This window comes from Pungitius pungitius, chromosome 2 (assembly GCF_949316345.1).
Source record: "Pungitius pungitius chromosome 2, fPunPun2.1, whole genome shotgun sequence".
Classification (NCBI taxonomy): domain Eukaryota; kingdom Metazoa; phylum Chordata; class Actinopteri; order Perciformes; family Gasterosteidae; genus Pungitius; species Pungitius pungitius.
The window spans coordinates 18,208,508-18,229,938 of NC_084901.1; the positions used below are offsets into that span (position 1 = coordinate 18,208,508).

Sequence of the window (21,431 nt, forward strand, 5' to 3'; positions counted from 1 at the left end):
CCAAAAAAAAAAAAAACTCTGAGAAGGAAAGAGGCAAATTGTCTTCTTAAAACATGCTTCATGTGATAGTTCTGCACAGGAGCTTCATTCTTTTAAAAAAACAACTAGAAACTTAGCCTTTTTCCGTGATGTCAGCAGCAAATGTTGTGCTCCCAGGATGTTCTTATGAATCACTTTGTAATCAAAATGAAATGGAGCTTTTTTGTGAATGTAAATATGCAAATAAACACTGTGTTGGTAAAGTCAGTGTTCCAGTTGATCACATGTTCAGCTCCAAAAAGGGAGAGCTGAGGTATAAAATGGATGTTCAGATTCTCTTTAAAAGAGCTTAACTGAATGAAAAAAAAAAAAGAAAAAAATTCTGACAGGACATCAATGATTATCTATATTATACTGAAGCGCGACTGGATGTCTGAACCTCCAACTCTCCAGAGGAAATCATTTTTACTGTAAAAAGATATCGTCGTGATGGTTACTTTACTCCTAATGTCCCTTTTCCAACAATAATCTGACATTTATAGTTATGAAAAAAATAAAATATGCAGTGTCTGTAGTCGGTGTTAGAAAGACCAAGAGCCAATGTGAACCAGAGACAAAACAAAGGCAAGTAAGGTTGGCGAGTAAAAGTTTCTTTTAATCATTTCCCTCTCACATCTCTTAAGGCAACAATCTATAATATTGAAAAACTGAGTGGATTAAGTGCCGGGATAATCAGTATACTTCCATTTAGAACATTTTCATAGTCCCCTTGTTAACATAATAGTTCAACTATTCTTACATTTCTCAGCGCCACTCTTTTAAAGTCCTACGATGACTCTGTCAATTCACTGTGCTGCATTTGTACAGTCACAGAGGAAACAATGAGGAGATTCATGCCGATGGAGGAAAAGAAAAATGGGCATCGTTGAACCGATCTCTTGTGTCCAATTTAATATGTGATTTTAAATCACTACAAAAGTCTGGTTACATTACAGCTGCTGCGTTTAGTCCCAACCCGATGAACTCATCCGGCGCCAACGGGGCAACATCGTTGAGGCAAAGGACAACAGAGGTTGATTACCTGCGAGATCATTAAAGGCAGTTTATACAGGTGTTGATTGTGGCTCCTTTGGACACGTGCCCGGAAACGTTTGTGTAGCTGAATCACTTTGACCCTGATGTCACTGCAGATACCCGGCAGTAAAGTAAAGTAAATGGTCCGGTCTAACGAAGAAGCCCTTTGTATGACCAGATGACCCCGGCAGCCATCCCACCCTGCCCCGTGCTCTGTGTGTCCTCAAAGTCCTCACAACGCAGGGCACACGCACACACACACACACACACATCAGCGTGTTCCGGTTCAATAAATACAACTTTAAAAAAACCTAAAAACCAGAACCCCACCCAGTCCGGCACTGTGCACCTGCTGGCAGTTCACCACTCGGACCGCTTTGCTCGCCTACTTGTCGTCTCCATCGTTGCGGATGTTGTATTTCTCCAGAAACTCTGCGTGTTTCTGCCGCAGGATCTCTGTCTGTTTCTTAAAACCGTTGGCCCTGAGACACAGCACAGAAGACACACTTACACCGAGCTCCACAGTCAGGCATCACCAAAACCCAAACAAAAGCACGTGTGCGAAAACACAGATTTGCGACGAAAAAAAGAGACGAGTGGACTCACTTGGCCCTCTCTTTGGATTCGTTGTAGATTTCGGTGATGACGCGGTCTTTCTCGTCCATGAAGTTACTGTGAACTTCTTCCAGTTTCCTGAGACAGTCGGGGGGGGGGGAAACACCAGAGTTAAACGCCTCGCTGGCGGAATTACACACACACCGTGCACACACACCGTGCACGCTCAGCTGTCTTTACGAGCTTGTACAGCTGTTGTAACAGCGCCGTGGATCACAAAGAAGCGACTCTGAACAAACAGAGGTGGCACAGAGTCGGCGTGAAAACCAATAGACGGTCACATGCTGTGTGGTTGTGCCAACACACATGGCACAGAGACACGTCCACAAACAATCCCATTCATCTGGACGTCAACGTGCAGCAAAGAAAACAAGGGGAGGAATGCCAGAAAATAACAAGGACGGAAGGCAGTGGGAAATTGGGGACAAGGTGACAGAATATGGATATTGTGTCATCTCTCTAAGCTTCATTGCTTGTCCACCGTGGGCCAGTTGCGTACCTGAAGAAGACGACGTGCGCTCCGATGCTGAGCACCATGGTGACGAAGCAGTAGCCCACCAGGCGAAAGTTTCTCCTCCTCCTCCTCTGCGACTCCTCCGCCGTCATCTCTTGCGCTTGAGAGTGACGAAACTGCTCCCAGTACCGAAAGTTCTCCTGGGGGTCCGTGCTGATGGTGGAGTAGTAGAGAAGAGTAAAGGATGGTCGACCATAGGTGGGACAGACAGTGTAGGAGACTGTTGGAACTGTATTTCCTCTTGACACAATCATCTTTTTCCCTTTAGCATTAACATGTCACGGTGAGAGGAAGAAGGTCGTCTTCACCTGGCTCTGTAGCTGGTGTGACTGGGGGTCGATCCGAAGGCTTGGCCTCCGCTGTATGGACGTCTGATTTTGAAGTCATACTCCTTCCTGCTGGGATCTTTGCTCAGCACTCGGTAGGCCTCGTTCAGCTCCACGAACAGGCTGTGCAGCTCTGGGTTGGATGGATCACTGTCTGGGTGCAGCTGCATGATGAATGGGTCAGTTAAAAGTCACGAAGGCTAAACCAATTATTGATCAAATTGATCAAGATATAAGAGCTAAATTGGGACCATGCACACACAAACATGTTTCCCTATTTATCAAATGAATGGTTACACATGCAACCATGCTTTTTTCTCAAGGTAGAGTCGTCTCACCCTTCAATCACCCCGCAACTACAAGGTAAATACACATGGACATCCTTATTTACACTAGGAGCCACAAAAAACATAAAAACAAACAGTCAGGAAGCCCACTGTGGGAACAGGCAAAAAGTAATCTAAGCTGTTAAAGGCTGCCCTCATGTGGCGGAACTTGATATTTTTTAATAAAATAGGAACTTACCTTTTTAGATTTGTTAAAAAATGCATTTTTAATCTCCTCCAAGGAGGCATTGGATTGGACTCCCAGTAGATCGTAGTAGTTCACAGCTTTTCTGTGGTTGACAAAGCAAAGCACTCAAAACCAAACAATCTGCAAAGCACAAGACCAAAAACACAATCACTAAGATGTTCAGTAATTCTAAATGAACGCAACACATTTATACACAAAGTCTACCTGTGTGCACCGCTCTGGGAGAGCAGGCGCAGCCCGCTTTTGCAGCACCAAAGACAACTCTGGCAAAGACGCAGCTGAGCCTCCAACTGCATGATGGAAACTTTATGATGGTTCCCTTAAGAGGACCTGTGCAAAGAGGGCGGATGTTAACATCATTCTTTATACAAAGAGCATTACAGGAGAAGCAGGAAGATATTTTACATCTTTCAACTAATTCTTAAGTGGACAGACTGCAGCCACAGGCCTCAAGACACACTAGAAGTATAGAGGGAGCACTGTGAATATATTTATCTAGTTATGTTCGTAGCCTGTTATTTACTAATCCAAAGTTTACATTTACTCAAAAGGCCGGTCATTTTAATATTTCCTAAACTTTAATTTCACCAAAATGAGAATTCAAGAAAAGAGATGTCAAGTGGATTTAGAGCATTTAATAAATATATTTATTATTAAAAATCTAATAATATAATATAATATTTCAATAATATAATGAAACCTAATTTCTATAAAGCCTGAGAACATTTTGATAAAATGTAAGTTCAAAATAAAGAGCTGTTCCACATGGTGGAAAATAATACGTTTTTGTTTTTACCTTTCAGTGCGTTTCCATTGACAAAGATGAAGTCAGCAACATCTGTAGACACGTGACCTGCCAAAAGACAACGAGATGAGGTGAGTATATACGAATAATCTACACTATCAGCAGCTGGTCAAAGGGCCTTTACTTTTTTTTTAACTACGTTATCTGCTGAAAAGTATTAAAAACTCTTACTTTGGGTCATTGTGCAACTTTCTATTGGGACCGTGTGGACCCCCACCAAAAAAATCTAAGATAACTTTAAGTACTGCTTTGTGTTACTTTAATAAGCTGCACCACCAACCGTGGATTCTGGCGGCTTAAACAAGACTCAATAAATGAAATAAGTTGCCAAATCAAGAGCATAAAGCCCAACCGGGTCTCCAGTCGGGACACTTTGTTCTGCTAACGCTAGTCCAGGTTAGCTAGCCTTGTTTACGCAATTGTTGAGCTTGCTAATAATTATTTTATTTAGCTGGCGGTTTTGTGTACAAAGTGAAGAACACTCTTTGACCAATGCTAAAAGGAATGGACTTTACAAAGAAGAGTGACATACCAGCGGGTTTCAGTTTGGAAGCGGAAGGAATCCTGACGGCCAGTTGCATAAACTCAGCAGTTTCAAGTTAGCCACAAAAAAAGCACAATACAGGCGATTTCAAAATAAATCACATATTTTCACCGCTACGGGGTGGTTAACGATCGAGCATATGGGTCGTACATGTCGTACTGTTTGGTCTAATATAACATTCAACACGCCAGAAAATGCAGTTATATTTTATTATCACGCTTTAATACATTGGAGGTACAGCATATATTTGCCTAGGAATCTTATTTTGATAATAACCGGAAGTCTTTGTTGGTTCCGGTTAGTTTAACAACAAACACGCCTAAAGCACGCGTCTCCCCGGAGTTAACCCTGTTGTTGCTGGATTCACCTCCAGCGGTTAAAACACATTAAGTTATTGTACTGCTATGTTTTCAATATGAGAAAGCATATGTGTGTTTTACTTAAAATAGTAGCAATCATTTATTTTCTATACAGATTGGTGCTATCGTTAGATTTCTGACGCCGTGCCGGGGCGCACGTCTGTAGTTTGGAGTCTTGGTCGCTGGGTGGTGATAATGAACACATTTAGCCATTTAAAAAAAAAAGAGCAAGAAGCTACACTCATCTTTGTATTGCATAGGCTTCCACGTAGGAAGGTAAGATGCGAAACAACAACCGTTGCGCCAGAATGTAAAACATTATAACAGAAGCGTGCTTTTTAGTGACGTCAGAGAAAGAAACAAACGGGCGTGTCGTGTAAACGCTAAATGCTCAACTTTGTACTTCTTATTCTTGCGTCTCAGCTGCAGGAACTGAAAGGCGTTAGCCTCTGATGTTATCAGTGATTACAACATTAACTCAAGTAACGCGGAAACAATCCGCAAAGCAGCATCCGTGTGATCCACGAGAGAAACTGTCCACTAACCTGGAAACATCTAGGCTCTTTTGAAAGAACCTTTTAGGAAGCTGTGGAGTCATCACTTGTTTTTAAAAGCTAAAACAAACAATAAAGAACACACTGCTGCACTTCTGGCCACAGTCATAGCATAAAGTTGATTTAAGATTACAATTTGTAATCAGTTAATGCAATTATTTGTTTTAATGGTTTGTTAGTGGCTGACTTGTTATAAATGAATCACAACGAGGACTCATGCTGCACGTCTTTAATCCCTGAATGTATGTTCTTGTTGTGACTGTTGCTGAGGGGGAGGTGCGGCCTAATTAGGGTCTACTTTCTATCACCCATATTTCAGATCTACAAGTCAACAGGCCTTTGTTTCTATCCTTTGTGAAACGTTAATAGTTTAAAAAAAACACGTCCAGAGCTGCAAGCCGAGCGAGTGAAGAGACGAGACACTTGAATGATAACCCTTGGAGAGGGACCATGGACTCTGAGGTGTCCGTGCTGCTGCACTGTGCCGCCTGGAGCGGACTGCTGGAGTCTCAAGTACAAGCGGAGCTCTCTGAAAGGTAGAACCAGGCCTCTGGGACGTATTTATAGAAATAGAAACCTTTTCACTTAGAAGACACAATGGCTTAAACATGTGACACATATATTAAGATTTGGGAATCATTTTTAAACATTTCCATATACAGCCCCACGGACATAGCAGGCATGTTTTGATAGCTATTTATGCTTTTTATGCCAATGATGATATATAAAACATAATGCAAGTACCTCCCTTCAAAGAGCAACACGCCTTCATGATTCTGAACAATATTCAGACATTGAAATATGACAAAGTAAATCCAACAACCCTTCTCTCTTATTTGGTTTAAACTTAAAATGTTCCAACACCAGAGCTGAAACTTGCTCCCCAGCTTCAACAGGCAAACCGATCCCACCGTGGAGCATCAAATAGAGGAGGTGTGGACGGAGCGGGTGTCCAAGGAGCCGTGGCTCTTCAACGGCTCCAAATTCCGACTGCACTCCTTCCGCTTGGCCTCATCACCCTCTGCTTCTCCCAAACACCCGCCCCACGTGGCCCTCTCGGACCGTGCGGAGCCACGGGATGGGGAATTGAAACGAAGCGAGGAGGAGAATCGGTGCATCATCATCGCCAATCAGAGCGGCTCGTACGAAGGAAACGGACCCGTGAAATCCCAGAACCCGCTCCTCACGCTGAGACTCGGCCTCACCTGCTACAAAGACTTCCTGGGAACGAACTGGTCGCGAGGAGCGGCGGCGCTTCGTCAACGTGGGGAAGTGGAGTTCGGGGACCCTCAGGCGCTGCTGGCTCAGCCTCTGGGCGTGGGCGGCGTCCTGTGCACGGACGACGGCCAGGTGGTGTTCATCAGGAGGAGCCAGAGGGTGGCGGAGGCAGGGGGGCTCCTGGACATCCCCGGAGGTCACCCGGAGCCAAAGGTGAGGTCGATGTAGAACCAAGTGTCGTTTTTTTTAAATATGTGTCGTTCACACCGTGGCTGCACCTCCTCAGGCGGTGTGCGAGCGCCTGGGCCGGCGCGTGCGCGAGGAGCAGATCGGCGTGCACATGATGCAGCGGAGGGCCGTCGTCTCGGAGCTGTTCTCCTCCGTGTGCGCCGAGATCAGGGACGAGGTGGGGAGAAAGTAGAGTCCGTTCTCAACCCGTAACGGATACGTCCCGTGGATGTTTAAAAGGTGCAGTAAATAGGCATCTAGCACGGAGGTTCTGATCCTAATGTGGAGAAATGGCGGGCCTGCTCCTTTATGTAGATGTAAAGGGATCCATTTGAGGGAACAAAAAGACTGCATTTCTACATTAGCACAAAATAAGTGCAGTTATACATTGCTTCTTTATTCCAGATGATTTGTTAGTAAATTGATGACTTTTTACTAATTATATGAAATGGATAATTTCATAGTCTCTTTAAAATCCATCCCAAAAAAATTCTTCAGTTTATTAGCAGACAATCCAAAGAAAGCATAAAATCCTATACAAAAGTGATAAACTAAGAAGTTTGCAGGTAGAGGACAAACTCAAGTGAAGTCCGACATTTTCAATGAAGATGTTTGTTTAGAAGTTAGAAGGAAATTATACATTTAGGCAGCATTTTAGCACCACTTAGCAAGAGAAAGACAGAGACAGAGAAAAATCTACCAAATTCCCTCAACGCTTCCTTCATGCCGTCCTCCCCCCGCCCCTCTGCAGGTGAATGTTCCTCTGAGCTCCCTGGGGGCGCCGGTCCTGATGGGCGTTGCCCTGAATCACACCAGCGCCGGCAGGCCGAGTGCTGAGTTTTACGTCAGGTTATTTCATCCCTAACCTTTAACTTCATATGATGGATGAAGTTTAACTTAAAAACCATTCATGGGTTAATAATGCAGTCTGTGCGTCTCTGGCATGTCCTCAGCTGCTCGTTGACGTCTGAAGAAGTAACACAATTGTACCGGAAAGGTGGAGCGGAGGCCAGCGAGTCCACAGAAATCATCTTTCTCTGCAAAACGGTGTGTAAAACTGACAGATATTTGAATTTCTGAATAGAAACTCGAGAATGGCTTTTCTTCTTTTGGCCATTCCATCAGAAGCAGAGTACGGTATCTCAAAAGATGAACGTACACAAGAGTGAATGTCTTGAATTGTGCAGGAGGTGTTGCAGCTGGACAGATGCAGCCCGCTGTGGTCGGAGCTGTGTCCTTCAGCTAAAGGAGCCGTGCTGCTTTATCAGACGGTGAAGCCCGACAGAGAGTCGACCGCTTCAGAAAATCCATCAACAAGCTGAGGAATCTATTACTCTTGTATTAACCGGTGTTCACAAAGTACTGTGTACTTTTCTCATCATTTGTAACAGAGAAGTAAAAACATGAATGAATTGTAAAAATATTTGTAATAAAAATCTTTGATAGTGAGCTGGTTTCCACCGATCACGTTTGATTAGAACATATGCTGCGGTCTGGGGTTCTTTTCAATGTTTCCGGCTGATGCAATTACAAAGCGACATCAGTAGAATGCAGTGTTGTCCTACCATTATATCCATTATCCGTGGATCCATTACCATTACGCACCTCCGAAGTTGTAAACCTCGGGGGAAACACTGTGTCCCTGCAACACACAGAGGCGTCCGTTCCTTCACCAGTAACCTTCATTTCCGCTGTAACCGACGTCTCTGTAGTAGCCGCCCTGCTCCTGATGTAAAGACAAAACTCAATTAGATTCAAATCAAATCTTTCAGCGGTTTGAGAAGCAGCTAAATGTTTAATTCCAACTGAACAGATTCAGCACATACTCCGCTTATTCAAACGTATGAAAAGAAGAAAATGGTAATTAAGGAGAGTTGTATAACACTCACATATCTTGGCTGTTGCTGGTTGTGTCTGGTGTCTTTCCACCCTGCAAGAACCATAAAGAGTTCAACAAAACATCTTTAAAAAAATCAATGTCTCCAAAACAACGTCGCCCATCTATTCTCACACTGACCATGACGCCCAGTCCACTGGATCCTGTGTGAGGGCGGAGGGCCGAGAGGGTGGGCTCTTTTCTTTTGAAGTCGGGATTTCTTCTTGTCTTGTTTGGGGACGGGGGGCAGCAGTCTGCGAGCCTCGTCGCGGTTCTCTTCCAGGAGAGTCCGTGCCTCATCCTGAGGCAGCTCAACGTACTGCAGCTCCTCCAGCAGGTCACCGCACTGCTCTGGAAGACTGCAGCTCACTGGAGACCAGAGGGACAGAAGCCAGAAACACACACTGCTTTAAAGGATTGTCAGTAGTTAGAGAGACTCCAGTTTGCAGGAAAGGTTTCAAACACGTCAACCCGGGTTCCTTAACAGAAAACCAGTAGCAGTTTGGATCGCCTGACACCACCTGTTCGACCCACATCTTTGTCCCTAAATTAGCGTTGGCATTTCGTATGACCACTAACTTAGATTTTATTCACATGTGATACCTTGGAGTTTGAGCAGGGCGGTCTCGGGGATCTGCTCCCCATCACTCATCCGGTGCAGAGACAGTCGTCTTTTCCACTCGTTTGCTGAAGGAAAGACCACCACCGCCCGGCGCCTGAAGCCTGTGAACAGCTGCAGCTTGTGACGCCGTGCGGAGAAGAGGATGTTGCACTAGAGAGAGGTTTGAAAAAGAGACAATGTAAAAAGACCTGAGGTGGAATACGACGTCCAACTACTGTTATACCCGAACATGCTTCAGTGCTTCAATTATTAATTCATTCCACTGGCTTATGACAAGTTAATTAAAAACAATTCTGAACATAACTTTCTAACATTATCAAACTGGAAAAAAATCTTTGACCAAATATATTAAGATACATTTTAAAAGTTTCTAAATTCTCTCCGCTGTTAAATGAATTTGTTGAGGAGAGAAGAGTCACCTGGTCGAGGATGTAATTGCCCGGAGTCTGAGCGGCGATCTTGATCAACTCAGCGAGGCATTGAGAGGCCTGCTGCAGCGCGCTGTCCCTCCGTCCGCCACTCTACACAAACACGTCCAACATTCACTCAGAAACTGAACACCACCTCTGAATGTGAACATACGCACAAGAGTGAAGACCGGAGGTTTGACTGACAATCATACATGCAAGCAGCTCCTCTGTGCCCAGCAGCTTGTACCGCTCCTCGGGGTGCTGCTTCATGTGAGTCCTGGCCCAGTGGCTCTTCCCAGAACCAGGAAGACCGACCATCAACAACACCTGGATGGAGGATATATTTGATTTACTTTCTGATCTATCCACACTAGTAGCACGGCTGTAAGGACGACAACATCTGTCCGTCTGTTAGTCCATTCTACCACAGTGATTAAGGGATGACCTCAACTAAAATAATTCCCAGTCTACAACTCTTTTTTTTTTTAAATTCTACAGAAAACTGATTTTCTCTAGAAAGAATAATGCAAAAGCACCTTTGTATCATCACCATTTGCGTACTAGATTTGTGCTCGTAAGTAAATAAGAAATAAGTCATTCGGCATGAAAAAAAGCCTATTAATTGATTAGTCGATTAAAAGGGGGCACCAAAAAGCACCTTGTGATTATGTGTATAGTGCATTCAGCCTATTAAATCATACACGTTCAGATAGTTTGGATCAATAGTTCCGGTCTCTCACCTCACACTGCGCTTTACAAGTAGGAGGCAATGTGGTGCGCACCCTCTGTCCGCCAGAGAGGGCTGCCAGCGGCGTGAACCCTGGAGGACCAGGGTACCAGGGAGCAGCTTTGGGGTCCAGGAGAACTCGGACTGAACAGCTTTTACAGAGGACGTGAGGAACCAGAGGACGACACAGCAGCACAGAGGCCTCCAGGGAAAAGGCTTCACCCATGAGCCGACCGTTCTTATGGAAAGAGAGTTCGACAGCCCCGTCTGTGGAGAAGGACTGTCGACACGCAAACACACAGGATCAGAAAAGGGGAAATGTCCTGAGGCGTGACCAAAAGTGTGACAAGATAACAACAAGAGAGTACGAATTTGAAAGAATCTGATAAATATGTCAGTTACAGCATAACAGCCAACGATATCTCCCTCTGAGAGGAGTTCTCCAAACGCTTCCTCTTTCCCACCGGACACTTTTTTACCACGCCCATCATAAGCAAACGACAACTCGTCTTCACCTGGTATGAGAGGAAAAAGGAAAGGAACATTAACAACAATAAACCAAACCATCTCCAAAAGATCCTTTGTTCAATTCAATTCTCCTAAAATGAACCCTAGTAATGAAACTAGTCCTGACCAAGCAGTAGAGAGGTGTTGGCCGTAGACCAGCCCACTCTCAGGCCACAAGGATCCATGTCTTCTTGTTCCTCCAGCTGTGTCGGCAACAGCTTCCTCTCCAGCCTCACTTCAAAGCCCACCTTCCCCTGCAGCACCCCGTGGGTGAGCCTGCACCCGGACCACAGCGAGGGGAATCGGGCCCAGAACCGCGGCTGGCCACATGCGCCATCGGGACCCCCCTCAAAGTGCAGGTGACTGTTGTCTGTGCAGCGGACAGGATGCCAGGGATTAAACATGCGTATCGTGGTTTAGCTAAATGAAGTTAAGTGTCATGTTCCTTCACCAGGAAGGTGGTGCGTGTTGTCCAAAAACTTACACGCGTCTAGTTTGACTTCATCTTCCTCCTCCATCACCTCCCTCTCCACTGGAGGTTGAGGTGATTTGGCTCTAGTTTTAGGGTAGAAAGAGACGGATGGGTTTCATTAGAACACCCTTAACATGAAGAGATTTTAACCTGCTTTATTTTGTTTACAGTCTTATCTACACACAGGCCACTGCAAAGTATAAATGTTTTCAATTGCTTCTTTACAAAAATCTCATTGGCGCCACCTTTTGTATCGCATCTCCTCTTTGAACTCGTAGAAAGCTCTTCCTCTGCCCATCTCCTCCGAGGAAACAGGTCTCCCGGCCCCCCACCCCTGTGCCTGGTTCCCCGGTCCACACTCTGAACCCGAACCGCTCTCCGGGCCTCGCCGTGAGGGCGGGCCGGAGTCGCCCTCCGTCTGGGTGGCGCTGTCTGCGTACTCCCGGGAGTTGTCCGGTTCGCGTTGCTCAGCGACGGCGGCGGCGGCTGCTCCTCCCGGGGGGCACGAGGACGGGTCGTGTCGGTCCGTAGACTCCTCCGGGGACGTGGGAGTCGGTGAGCCGTTGCTCCCGCATTGTTGTGTCTCTAACGCGGACCACAGCCTCCCCAACAGCTCAGCCTTTAGACCCTTGTTGTCTAAGCCGAGTTCTTTAAGCCTGGACCGCAGCTCGGCTACTTTTAACTTTTTAATTTCCGCTAGCTTCATTGTGACCGTCGGAGAACAATTTCAGTGGTCTAATCGTTATTTTCCCAGTTGTGTAGCTGAGAAAGTACTCAAAGTAAACTGCCAAAGTGAAGCAAAATATCGGTTTGTTTGTTCAATATGGTGCCCTGGTTGGTGATTGGCTCTTTACTTCTTCGTTCTTTTTATTTTTGGCAGGCTACAAACGCGCAGGAGACTTTGCTGGTACCAAGTGGTTAAGCATGGTACTACACCCTATAGCTCAGCATGGATGGCCCAATGAACACTCGGGGTTTAACTGTGGTAGAGCGTGAAAGTCGGTGAGGGCTTTAAATTGTGTGAATATGAATGAGACATATGATGACCCATATTTTGTTAGGGTTCATCAATTGTTTCTCCACTACTCTAGTTCAGTTACCCACAACTGTGAACCTACTTTTTGAAGGAAGGTAGAGGTCAAAATCTGAATAAGAAGCAATTTAATGCCACATGTTAGAACATGTGGTGATTATAACCAGCTTTTTGTCTTTTTAAAAAAAAAAAAAAGGTAAGAAGCTTTTAGAGCGAGGAAACTTAACATAAAAAAGGGACACATATCACTCAGTAATGTCGTACAAGGATATCCATATCTTTTTTTTTTAATTAGAGTTTGGACAACATAGATTCATAATGGGAAGCTTTTTATTTCGTCAAACCGCAAAGACCGATGCAAAAATAACATGAATGTGCACAAACAAGTATAGCAGGTAAAAAGCAAGACCACTGTCAGTTATAATACAAAACACATCATATATTACAATTCATTTTAGTTGACATCACTGTCTCATCCCTCTCTACTTCAGATTTGTTGCTCCGCTGTCTGTGTGTCATCACAACCACTTGGAGCGACGAGAAGAGGGTTTAACTTTAAATCATTTGTTTTGAAAACTCAGTAAAGTCAGTAGCTTCCTTCCTCGTCACTTCCCCCTTATGGGCTCCGCACAAATCTATCTTTCAATATGACAACTACCGCAGATCCCTGAAGGTTTCCCTCCTCTTTACACTCTGCAGGCTCTCAAAACAGGTCATTCCAGAAGATTTGACCGCGCCCGACAGGGGGGGGGGGGGGCGCCTCCACACAAACAGCATCATGATAAAAGTCAATCTTCACAAGAAGAGAGAGACGATCAGCGGTGATTGGGTCGCTTGAACAATAGAACATTTGTCTCGTGCTCACACAGTGAGCCGGTTACTCGGCCACACTCTCGCCACATGCTTCTCAATAAAAGCGCCTCAGTGCTGCGTTTCAACTTCACAAGTCTATTCTCCCTGATGAGGACACGGCTGTGCAAAAATGTCCTTATCCAGCAGACATGTATACAACCATGCATATTAAATATAATCAAAAACGGACTGAAGGAAAAACACCATCTGGTTCCTTGTGAAGTCCTTGGAAAAAAACTGTAATATATTCATTCACTGAGTCACCGTCAAATGACCAGAATTATTATTAGTGTCGGAATAACACTGTTACCAGATGACTGAACATCTGCTTCTGAGTCTTTTCACTATTCTGTAAAATTCTTTTTGTTCCAGCAAAGAGTAGAGGTTTGTCCCAGTTAGTGGCTCTTGTGTATCTGCGTTACATTGGAGCTAAAAATAAACATATTCCAGCAAAGCCTTGAAAACTAGAGTGTTGTTTACAGGGGGCATTTATAGAAGAAATTAGTCTAATGTGACCCTATAGATAAAAACCTATTCAGTCTGCTGTGTGATATTAGATATGTTTTATCTGATGCCGGATCCAAATGCATTTTGTTGGAAATACAAAATATTGCATTGATATTTTTCTTCCGTCACATGGAAGTAGCAAGGAGATATTCAATGCTACATTCATATTATTTTGGCAGAAAGGGACGGACAGGAAAAAACCCTCACACAACCAAAGTAATAAAGTTCCAATTAGCTTATTTTGTAGTGATGTTTTTTGGAGCAGTTCTTCAACAGCTGCTCCATCTGTTGTTCCTTTCTGACAACTTGAATTTCTATTTTTTTATCTTAAAGCAAACTGAATAGTTAAAAGATTTTGTAAATCGGTTTGCGATCGTTCCGAAAACCAGATGCTCTGTTACTCAAATGTAATAAATATACGAGGCCACACCTGTAAATGTAAGTCGTGGTGCTCGAGTGAGACGGGGCCGACTGTGATGGCAGTATAATGGAATTGACTTCGGCGCTGCTCAAACGTCATTGTGTCATTACATAATACAGCCTGGCCGGTGCTCTCTGGAGGACAAACTCTAGAATGAAGAACCCGTTTTTAAATGACTTTTCTTTGGCATTTCTACACCGACGTTTCTTATTACATATCAACAGACATGTACGCCGACACGGTTTGTCATTACACACATCAAAATAGAAACATACACTAATTACGATGTCCCAAGCCACGCCCATATTATTATACGTGTAACGTCGTTTATAAGAACCTCCTTCTCTCTCAGTTAGACGGAGATGGTCGGTGTCGCTGGCGGATGTGGAGGCGTTGGGGAGCCCGCGTCGGATAAACTGTGTTCCAGCAGCAGCTCCTTCTCTCGGGGACGACACGGGCGACCGATGTGCTGGCTGTGGGAGTGGTAGAGTCGCAGGAACGCCAGGATGGACTGAGCCAGCCACAGAGCCGTCACAGCCCACAGAGCAGCCTGGAGGACCAAGACCAAGACGTTTCATTAAGCTTCAAATTTACATGTGAGCATCAAGGCTGTGGATAAAGACGTTTGAGTGTGCGAGCGCCAGTTTTTTAGCTAATCAGAAGTTCGGATGAGGTTGACGCGGCTATAAAAGTTGCTGTAGGTTAACTTACAAACATAAAAACTCCTTCAGTGTTGACTGGAAATAACCTTGTGAGTAAATAAGAGTAAGTGCTTCATTTTAATCTTCTAAAAAGGAGCACTTATCAGTCTATATTGATCTACTGTATATGAATGTGCTTTTTAGCACAACCCTAAAACAACAGCGTACCTGTGCCAGACTGAGCTCCGTGTAGAACGAGGAGGTGTTCACATCCAGGTAAAGTGGGACAGACTGAGACTCTGCGCAGCTGAAATAGCAACAAAAACAGTCGAGACACAGAATTTTGTGGCCTTTTTTTGTTGGACATCGGTATGTTATGAGAGCACCGAAAGATCTTCAGGATGTTCCTCCAGCACCACACAATGTACCTGTATGGCTGTCGGTTGTGATCAGTCACGGTGTCACACCAGGAGACGAGTCCCAGAGACAAGATCACACTGGCCCCACCAGACAGGAAGAGGACACACACGCTCAGCAGCACCGTCAGGAAGGACGAAAACAGGGTGCTGAGCACAAACACACAGACAGATTTACACCCCTACGTATGGACTATAGACGTGTAATAAGATCATGTATTTACACATGCAGATTATGTTTAGCAGCAACTTGCATTCAACTTTTATTTAGTTAACGTGACTCGATATACTTATTGATGCGTACAGGGAAACTATGCAATGCCTGCATATACTACTAGGTAGCTTAACTCAGAAATGTATCTCTGTCATGTATTTGCATGCATGCTGTCAGGGGCTCACTCGTCATGTCGTCCGTGCAGATAGAACAGGGACCTCCAGCCCTGCGCGGCCCCGTACAGCACCGTGAAGATACCCACGAAGGTGGCGAGCTGGCAGGCTGCCGGCGGGCCCCACTGCGGCACCACCAGGTAGGACACGTCTCCCCGCTGCCCGGTCACCTCTCCCCGGTCCCCCGTCGTCCAGTAGCCGCTGGAGAAGAGGGCGCAGCGGCCTTTGAAGGCGGAGCCGCTGAGAGCCATGGGGACCACCACCAGCAAGCCCGCCGCCATCGAGAGGGCGTGAGCCGCGCAGTGGGCCAGCAGCAGCCGCCGGTCCAGCTCCATGTTACGAGAACTTAACGAGGTAAGTCGTAAACTTGATGTTTTAAAAAAATCACATTCCCAGTTTTGTTTTTCCCGTGTAACGTTCACCGGGGTGGTGGTGGAAGTGTTTAAAGATGTCCGGGTGGGGCGCGAGCCACGGCCGTTACACCACGCCCCTCGCAGAGAAGAGGAGGAGGAAGAGGAGGTCTCACTCCCCCGGGGAAATCAGTATTTTTTAATTGTATAAAAGTATATAGAGAATGATTATTCTGTATAAAACAAAACCCTTAAAGACAAATAAGTATCCAGTAGGGAATCCAGTAAAGGATGCTTCAGTTTACATGCTTCAAATGTATCATGAAATCGAGATTTTCTGTATCCAAACAACATCAAAACAATACATACAAATAGAAATGTCTTGATCGTGTCTAGAAATGTTTTAGATGTTTCTCCAACAGACATTCAAAGTCTTTTATTGAGCCTTCTATTAACTGTTTTTAACATACAGATCCATCAAGATTTTTGAAGACTGAGGTCTTTTTATTATTGTCGAGCGAACATCTTTCACACAAACCATCTTCGGTGCTGGAAAGTTCTATATATATACAGTATATCACCGATTCGCAGTTGATTAGTGAAGCTGTGACGCACATTTTCCTGAAAATGATTTTAAATTATGTAGAGATATCTTCCTGTTTTTTATGATGCCAATTCAGCAAATTCAAAACCAATGAGTGAAAAGACATGCTGAAAAATACGTGTTTTATTTGTAAACTACAATTGCTATTAATTATAAACACAAAGCCTATGAATATTTCCTAATAGAAAACTGGAAGACATCGTAATTTAAAGGATAATAAGAATGTAATAGTACGTATGTAACATATTGTAGGTATATGCATAACATTGGTGCATAACATTGACACAAAAATGTCATATATTGATAGATAAGTGAATTTCATAAACGTGGCTGTGACTCTCACATAGGTTTGCGACACGTTGTTATTAAAGAAACAAGACTGATACAAAAATATCTCAGCAATCAAAATCACTCGAGAATTAAGGAGAAACTGATCAAAATGCCGAAACCCGGGATCGAACCAGGGACCTTTAGATCTTCAGTCTAACGCTCTCCCAACTGAGCTATTTCGGCGATAGAGCAGAAACGGTGTGTATATGGAATTTAAAGAAAACTCCTGATCGATATATTGTAGTAACAAGATGATTGACGTTTACAGGCTCCGGAGCCCCAATCCGTAGGGAAAAAGCCTAAAATCGACTGCTGGGTTAATTTCTTCCCTCTTCCTTGCTGGTGCGTATAGCACGATGACGTAATTCTGACGCCCACTTTAAGCGCAAAGGCTGCTGGGAAGAAAGGTCAAGAATCGATGGCAGAGGCAGGCACGGATTAAACGTTACCTCAGCAACAAAAATGAACGCTTAAATATAACTTTAACTCACTAAAAGGTACTGGAACACAACTACTTTGTTATTTCAAATGAGACATGGACGTCTGCCGCTCTGTAAAACTGCGAACATTACAATGCGCCATTGTCCGTATTTAGACTCAGTCGAGCTAACTGCCGTTAGCTGGTTAGCTGCTGCATTGTTATTGTTTTCGCTTCATTAGGCGACCATAACGCGACTGTTGCGCTAGGTTCCCCAGCCGAGGCAGGGGCTAGGACGGCTTTAGTGATGGTTATTTGTCCGCCCCGAGAAGATGGATGACAAGTCCAGCAGCAGCCACCACCGGCTGCTGATCGTCCTGCTGATGGTGTTGCTCTTTGGCGTCATTATGATCCAGTATGTCTGCCCGAGCAAGTCGGAGTGCCAGGTGCTCCACCAGCTGGGTACGTGGTTTAAGGACGGCGCAGCAACCGGTTCCCCGAGCGGCGGCGATCAAATCCAAGACGGGCTCCAAAAGGACCCGTACATTGCGGAAGATGGCGCTCTGGTCCGCTTCGTCCCGCGCTTCAATTTCACCGAAGTCGACCTAAACCGCGCGGTGGACTTCAACATCAAAGGCGACGACGTCATCGTGTTTCTGCACATTCAGAAGACCGGCGGCACGACGTTCGGTCGACACCTGGTGCGTAACATTCAGCTGGAGAGGCCCTGCGAGTGCCACGCGGGTCAGAAGAAATGTACCTGCTACCGGCCAGGTAAAAAGGAGACCTGGCTCTTCTCCCGCTTCTCCACCGGCTGGAGCTGCGGGCTTCACGCGGACTGGACCGAGCTGACCAGCTGCGTCCCGTCACGCATGGACTCTCGAGAGGCTCCCGTGGACCTGCCCAGGTTTGTGTAGGAGCGTGTAAATAACGAGAAAGTGAGCTAAAGTGTAGTGGATTCGCTGGATGCAACAGCCGGTAGTGTAATACCTTTTTAATTGGAACAATACGCTTCTGTTCATTTGGTAAATCGATGCAGCTGTTCGCCTTTGTAGAGTGAAGATGGTGTGGACGTGACCCTCTAACACCATAAGCAGGTGGTGAAAACTTTCGTCCACAATACATATCGCCTTTTACTTTTGAATGAATATTCATTATAACTTATTAGTGCCCCAACCTAATTCACAAACCGTGACCAAGCAGGTGCATAAGTTATCCACCCCAAGGATTAATACTTGTACATCAGAGTTGAGAAGTCATTTATTTCCACATGTTACACATTTTTCTGTTGTGCAATATAAGATAAAAATGCACAAGAAAAATTAAAACAATACAACCCGAAAAAGTATGTTACAACGCATACGTTTCCATGGTGAGAGAAACCCCTGTGCAAAAGTTGTGCAAAGAATGGAGTATTTTGCTCAGTGGGAGGCCCGGACTTGGCTCATGAGACCAACTGTTGACGGGAAGGTCTTGATCCTGATGGAACGCAGCCAGATCCTGCCAGAGGGTAAAGGCTCAAAAAGTGTGTATCCGGAGTGAGAGGGGTCAGCTACAATCTAGTAGGCAAAAAGTCTTGGAGGGACGGCAGATAGCAGCCGATCGCCCTGCTCTGCAGAGGGAAAGAAGCTGCAGCGTACCAGTCAGGGAAGGAGGCGCAGAGGACAGACTCAAAGATGGCCCTATAGAATCATCAAATTATGTAGTTTAAATAGGAGACCAAATAATCAACATTAATAACAAAGGAAACAACTTTAGTCGCAGCACTATTTCATATTACTTGTGATAATTGTCAAGGATTTTTAAGGTCGTCAGAATTAGAATCAACTTTTTTGGCCATGTGATATTTTTGGTATGTGTAATTTCACCCTGGTTTATCCTCTCCAAAAAAAGATAAAAACATGGACCTCACAAAAATAACATCCCACACCTAACGCTGTCTTTCTCTCTTTTTCCAGTAGGAATTATTATTATATAACCATCTTAAGAGACCCAGTATCGCGCTACCTGAGCGAGTGGCGTCACGTGCAGCGCGGCGCCACGTGGAGGGCCTCCTTGCACGTGTGCGACGGACGCTCGCCGACACTGTCCGAGCTGCCGAGCTGCTACCCGGGAGATGACTGGTCGGGTTGCTCCCTGCAGGAGTTCATGGACTGCCCCTACAACCTGGCCAACAACCGGCAGACCCGCATGCTGGCCGATCTCAGCCTGGTGGGCTGCTACAACGGCTCCACCATGAACGAGGACGAGCGCTGGGCCCTGCTGCTGGAGAGCGCCAAGCGCAACCTGCGCGGCATGGCCTTTTACGGGCTGACGGAGTACCAGCGGAAGACCCAGTATCTGTTCGAGCGCACCTTCAACTTGGAGTTCATCGCGCCCTTCACGCAGCTCAACGGCACGCGCGCCTCCGGCGTGGACGTCCCCGACGAGACCCAGCGCAGGATCCTGCAGCTCAACCGATGGGACCTGGAGCTGTACGAGTATGCCCGGGACCTCTTCCTGCAGCGCTTCCAGGTGGCGAGGCAGCAGGAGCGCCGGCGGGCCAGAGCGAGGCGGCAGCAGGAGAGGAGGCGGCGGCTGCGCGGACGCCTCGCGACGAAGCCAGGGAGGCAGCTGAAGCCCACAGACGCACCGCTGCACCCTCCGAGCCGCTCGGCAGTAGCCGAGGAGGAGGAGGAGGAGCGGCTGAGGGGAAATGCCGGTGCAGGCGGCGAGGAGACCGAAGTGCTGCTCCCGGACTGGTGGGATTTGGAGGAGAACGTCACCATGGAGGATTACATGGACAACGTGGAGCACTGGAAGTGAGCGACTGGGACAACCAGTAGGGTTTCTTAATGCTAAGTCTGCCAGGTTCTGCCTTTTGTCTTATTTAATCCGTCATTTGTAGTACAAATTGTCTTTTTTTTTTTTTTCTCACAAAGGAGCGTTGCCACAAGTGTATTTATTGATTCTGATTGTAGTTCTTTTCCACGACGGACATTTATAATTTCATTTCTTTGACTTTTTTACTTCCATTGACTACACGTTTTAACTCTTGTGATGTCGCTTGAAATGGAAGGAAGCGTTTACTTGTTTTCTTTTGTTAAAACGAATTTAAAACTTGTCTAATCTATAGATGATATGCTACTGTTTGTGATATACAATCTATATGTTCGCCAAAATGTCCTGTCTCTATTGTGTACATTTTAAAAAGTACTTGTGTTGTGTCTTTAAAGTAATGGCAAAGGAGAATGGGATTTTCATAGATACCTCATTGTGTAACTGATCAAAATACTGAATTTAAAAAAAGTCAGAATTTTTTTTTTTTTTTATAAAAATGCTTTTACCTCAACTGCACTGTTGTCTTCTCTTGGCAAACTTATATATTTTTCCCGTGTCTTGTGGCCTTTTGTCTGGTCACAAGAGGTTGCAAACCTCTGGAACACCAGCAGGACGCGCTGGAATCATAATAATGAAATCAGAACTTCTTTGGAGAAACTCACATGGCTTCCTCCGTGGATCAGTAGACCGGACACATGCTCTTTAAGTTTCTAAGAATTATTCAACAATACACGAAAAAATAAAAAGCACCAAATGGGATGAACATTTGTTTCCGGTATAGTTGCCTGAGATGTTGGGAAGATCAGGACAGTATGCATGCTGTTAATTCTGTACCCAAATAAATGCTAAAATACATTACATTAAAATTTTAAATGCCAATTAAAAACCTAAAACCCGTCTTCAACATTTGCCTCCATCCAAAACTCATGCCAAAAAAAACCCTACAAGATATTTGACGTCACGTTCAAAGTCTGACCGATAACCTGCCGTTGACGTCATAGCTATTTACAAAAATATTAGCTGCACTAACCGCTATGCTAATGCAAACAGGTTAAACAGAGTTGGTTGTTAACATCATCAGTTAAATAATATCCCGTTGGGATATGGGTGTATTTTATTTTTTATTTTTACAGTCCAGAAAATATCTTGCAGGTGTTTTATGGCTCTTAAACACACAAACCCCGGTGTTGGATTAAATTTAACTTGAAAATCAGCACCATGCGCGCGCGCGCAAATCAACCATTCGCGAGCAAAAGTGCTTCTCGAGCGAGCTGTTTGCTCGCTCGAG

General features: G+C 45.1%; 5 protein-coding genes and 1 non-coding gene across 9 annotated transcripts; 2 read left to right on the forward strand and 4 right to left on the reverse strand.

Moving 5' to 3' along the window:
* Nucleotides 1–587: 587 nt before the first annotated feature.
* On the reverse strand, nt 588–4,463 carry dnajc4 (DnaJ (Hsp40) homolog, subfamily C, member 4). The gene is made up of 8 exons (XM_037461870.2): nt 4,380–4,463; nt 3,839–3,895; nt 3,247–3,372; nt 3,034–3,124; nt 2,491–2,672; nt 2,168–2,335; nt 1,660–1,746; nt 588–1,535 (listed from the first exon to the last, which is right to left on the reverse strand). Exons 3-8 carry the CDS (start codon nt 3,336–3,338, stop codon nt 1,439–1,441), a joined length of 717 nt encoding a protein of 238 aa, XP_037317767.1. The 5' UTR covers nt 3,339–3,372; nt 3,839–3,895; nt 4,380–4,463; the 3' UTR covers nt 588–1,438.
* On the forward strand, nt 3,864–8,199 carry nudt22 (nudix (nucleoside diphosphate linked moiety X)-type motif 22). 3 transcript variants are annotated; one of them, XM_037461865.2, is made up of 7 exons: nt 3,864–3,918; nt 5,624–5,840; nt 6,192–6,735; nt 6,809–6,928; nt 7,502–7,599; nt 7,704–7,797; nt 7,938–8,199. In XM_037461865.2, the coding sequence occupies exons 2-7, from the start codon at nt 5,755–5,757 to the stop codon at nt 8,070–8,072; spliced, it is 1,077 nt and encodes a 358-aa protein (XP_037317762.2). In that variant the 5' UTR covers nt 3,864–3,918; nt 5,624–5,754; the 3' UTR covers nt 8,073–8,199. The 3 variants fall into 3 exon arrangements, with proteins under 3 accessions (XP_037317762.2, XP_037317761.2, XP_062416521.1); XM_037461864.2 differs by lacking the exon at nt 3,864–3,918 and adding an exon at nt 4,929–5,026; XM_062560537.1 differs by lacking the exon at nt 3,864–3,918 and adding an exon at nt 4,964–5,026 and having other exon boundaries at nt 5,674–5,840.
* On the reverse strand, nt 7,230–12,194 carry si:ch211-107m4.1 (heterogeneous nuclear ribonucleoprotein U-like protein 2). The gene is made up of 11 exons (XM_037461863.2): nt 11,610–12,194; nt 11,377–11,447; nt 11,020–11,262; nt 10,788–10,900; nt 10,399–10,665; nt 9,863–9,985; nt 9,668–9,769; nt 9,230–9,398; nt 8,768–8,995; nt 8,640–8,680; nt 7,230–8,476 (listed from the first exon to the last, which is right to left on the reverse strand). Exons 1-11 carry the CDS (start codon nt 12,068–12,070, stop codon nt 8,420–8,422), a joined length of 1,875 nt encoding a protein of 624 aa, XP_037317760.2. The 5' UTR covers nt 12,071–12,194; the 3' UTR covers nt 7,230–8,419.
* Nucleotides 12,195–12,659: 465 nt separating this feature from the next.
* On the reverse strand, nt 12,660–16,091 carry zgc:153018 (Transmembrane protein 179-like). Its single transcript, XM_037461148.2, has 4 exons — nt 15,634–16,091; nt 15,247–15,384; nt 15,047–15,125; nt 12,660–14,727 (listed from the first exon to the last, which is right to left on the reverse strand). The coding sequence occupies exons 1-4, from the start codon at nt 15,954–15,956 to the stop codon at nt 14,530–14,532; spliced, it is 738 nt and encodes a 245-aa protein (XP_037317045.1). The 5' UTR covers nt 15,957–16,091; the 3' UTR covers nt 12,660–14,529.
* Nucleotides 16,092–16,249: 158 nt separating this feature from the next.
* Nucleotides 16,250–20,654, forward strand: hs6st2 (heparan sulfate 6-O-sulfotransferase 2). 2 transcript variants are annotated; one of them, XM_037461145.2, is made up of 2 exons: nt 16,250–18,230; nt 19,282–20,654. In XM_037461145.2, the coding sequence occupies exons 1-2, from the start codon at nt 17,656–17,658 to the stop codon at nt 20,126–20,128; spliced, it is 1,422 nt and encodes a 473-aa protein (XP_037317042.2). In that variant the 5' UTR covers nt 16,250–17,655; the 3' UTR covers nt 20,129–20,654. The 2 variants fall into 2 exon arrangements, with proteins under 2 accessions (XP_037317042.2, XP_037317043.2); XM_037461146.2 differs by having other exon boundaries at nt 19,285–20,654.
* trnaf-gaa (transfer RNA phenylalanine (anticodon GAA)) lies at nt 17,016–17,088 on the reverse strand. The gene has a single exon. It is a non-coding gene; the product is annotated as a tRNA-Phe (tRNA).
* Nucleotides 20,655–21,431: the final 777 nt, after the last annotated feature.

Coding starts and splice junctions, on each gene's coding strand:
- dnajc4 (XM_037461870.2), bottom strand. CDS start 3,338: ATGCAGTTGGAGGCTCAGCTGCGTCTTTGCCAGAGTTGTCTTTGGTGC. Junction 3,125..3,246: donor TCCCAGAGCGGTGCACACAG/GTAGACTTTGTG, acceptor TGTCAACCACAG/AAAAGCTGTGAACTACTACG. Junction 1,536..1,659: donor GAATCCAAAGAGAGGGCCAA/GTGAGTCCACTC, acceptor GCTGTGTCTCAG/GGCCAACGGTTTTAAGAAAC.
- nudt22 (XM_037461865.2), top strand. CDS start 5,755: ATGGACTCTGAGGTGTCCGTGCTGCTGCACTGTGCCGCCTGGAGCGGA. Junction 5,841..6,191: donor CAAGCGGAGCTCTCTGAAAG/GTAGAACCAGGC, acceptor CTTGCTCCCCAG/CTTCAACAGGCAAACCGATC. Junction 7,798..7,937: donor TCATCTTTCTCTGCAAAACG/GTGTGTAAAACT, acceptor TGAATTGTGCAG/GAGGTGTTGCAGCTGGACAG.
- si:ch211-107m4.1 (XM_037461863.2), bottom strand. CDS start 12,070: ATGAAGCTAGCGGAAATTAAAAAGTTAAAAGTAGCCGAGCTGCGGTCC. Junction 9,986..10,398: donor CTTGTAAAGCGCAGTGTGAG/GTGAGAGACCGG, acceptor TCCTCCATCCAG/GTGTTGTTGATGGTCGGTCT. Junction 9,770..9,862: donor AGCTGCTTGCATGTATGATT/GTCAGTCAAACC, acceptor GTGTTTGTGTAG/AGTGGCGGACGGAGGGACAG.
- zgc:153018 (XM_037461148.2), bottom strand. CDS start 15,956: ATGGAGCTGGACCGGCGGCTGCTGCTGGCCCACTGCGCGGCTCACGCC. Junction 15,126..15,246: donor CACAACCGACAGCCATACAG/GTACATTGTGTG, acceptor TTGCTATTTCAG/CTGCGCAGAGTCTCAGTCTG. Junction 14,728..15,046: donor CGGAGCTCAGTCTGGCACAG/GTACGCTGTTGT, acceptor TTGGTCCTCCAG/GCTGCTCTGTGGGCTGTGAC.
- hs6st2 (XM_037461145.2), top strand. CDS start 17,656: ATGGATGACAAGTCCAGCAGCAGCCACCACCGGCTGCTGATCGTCCTG. Junction 18,231..19,281: donor GCTCCCGTGGACCTGCCCAG/GTTTGTGTAGGA, acceptor CTCTTTTTCCAG/TAGGAATTATTATTATATAA.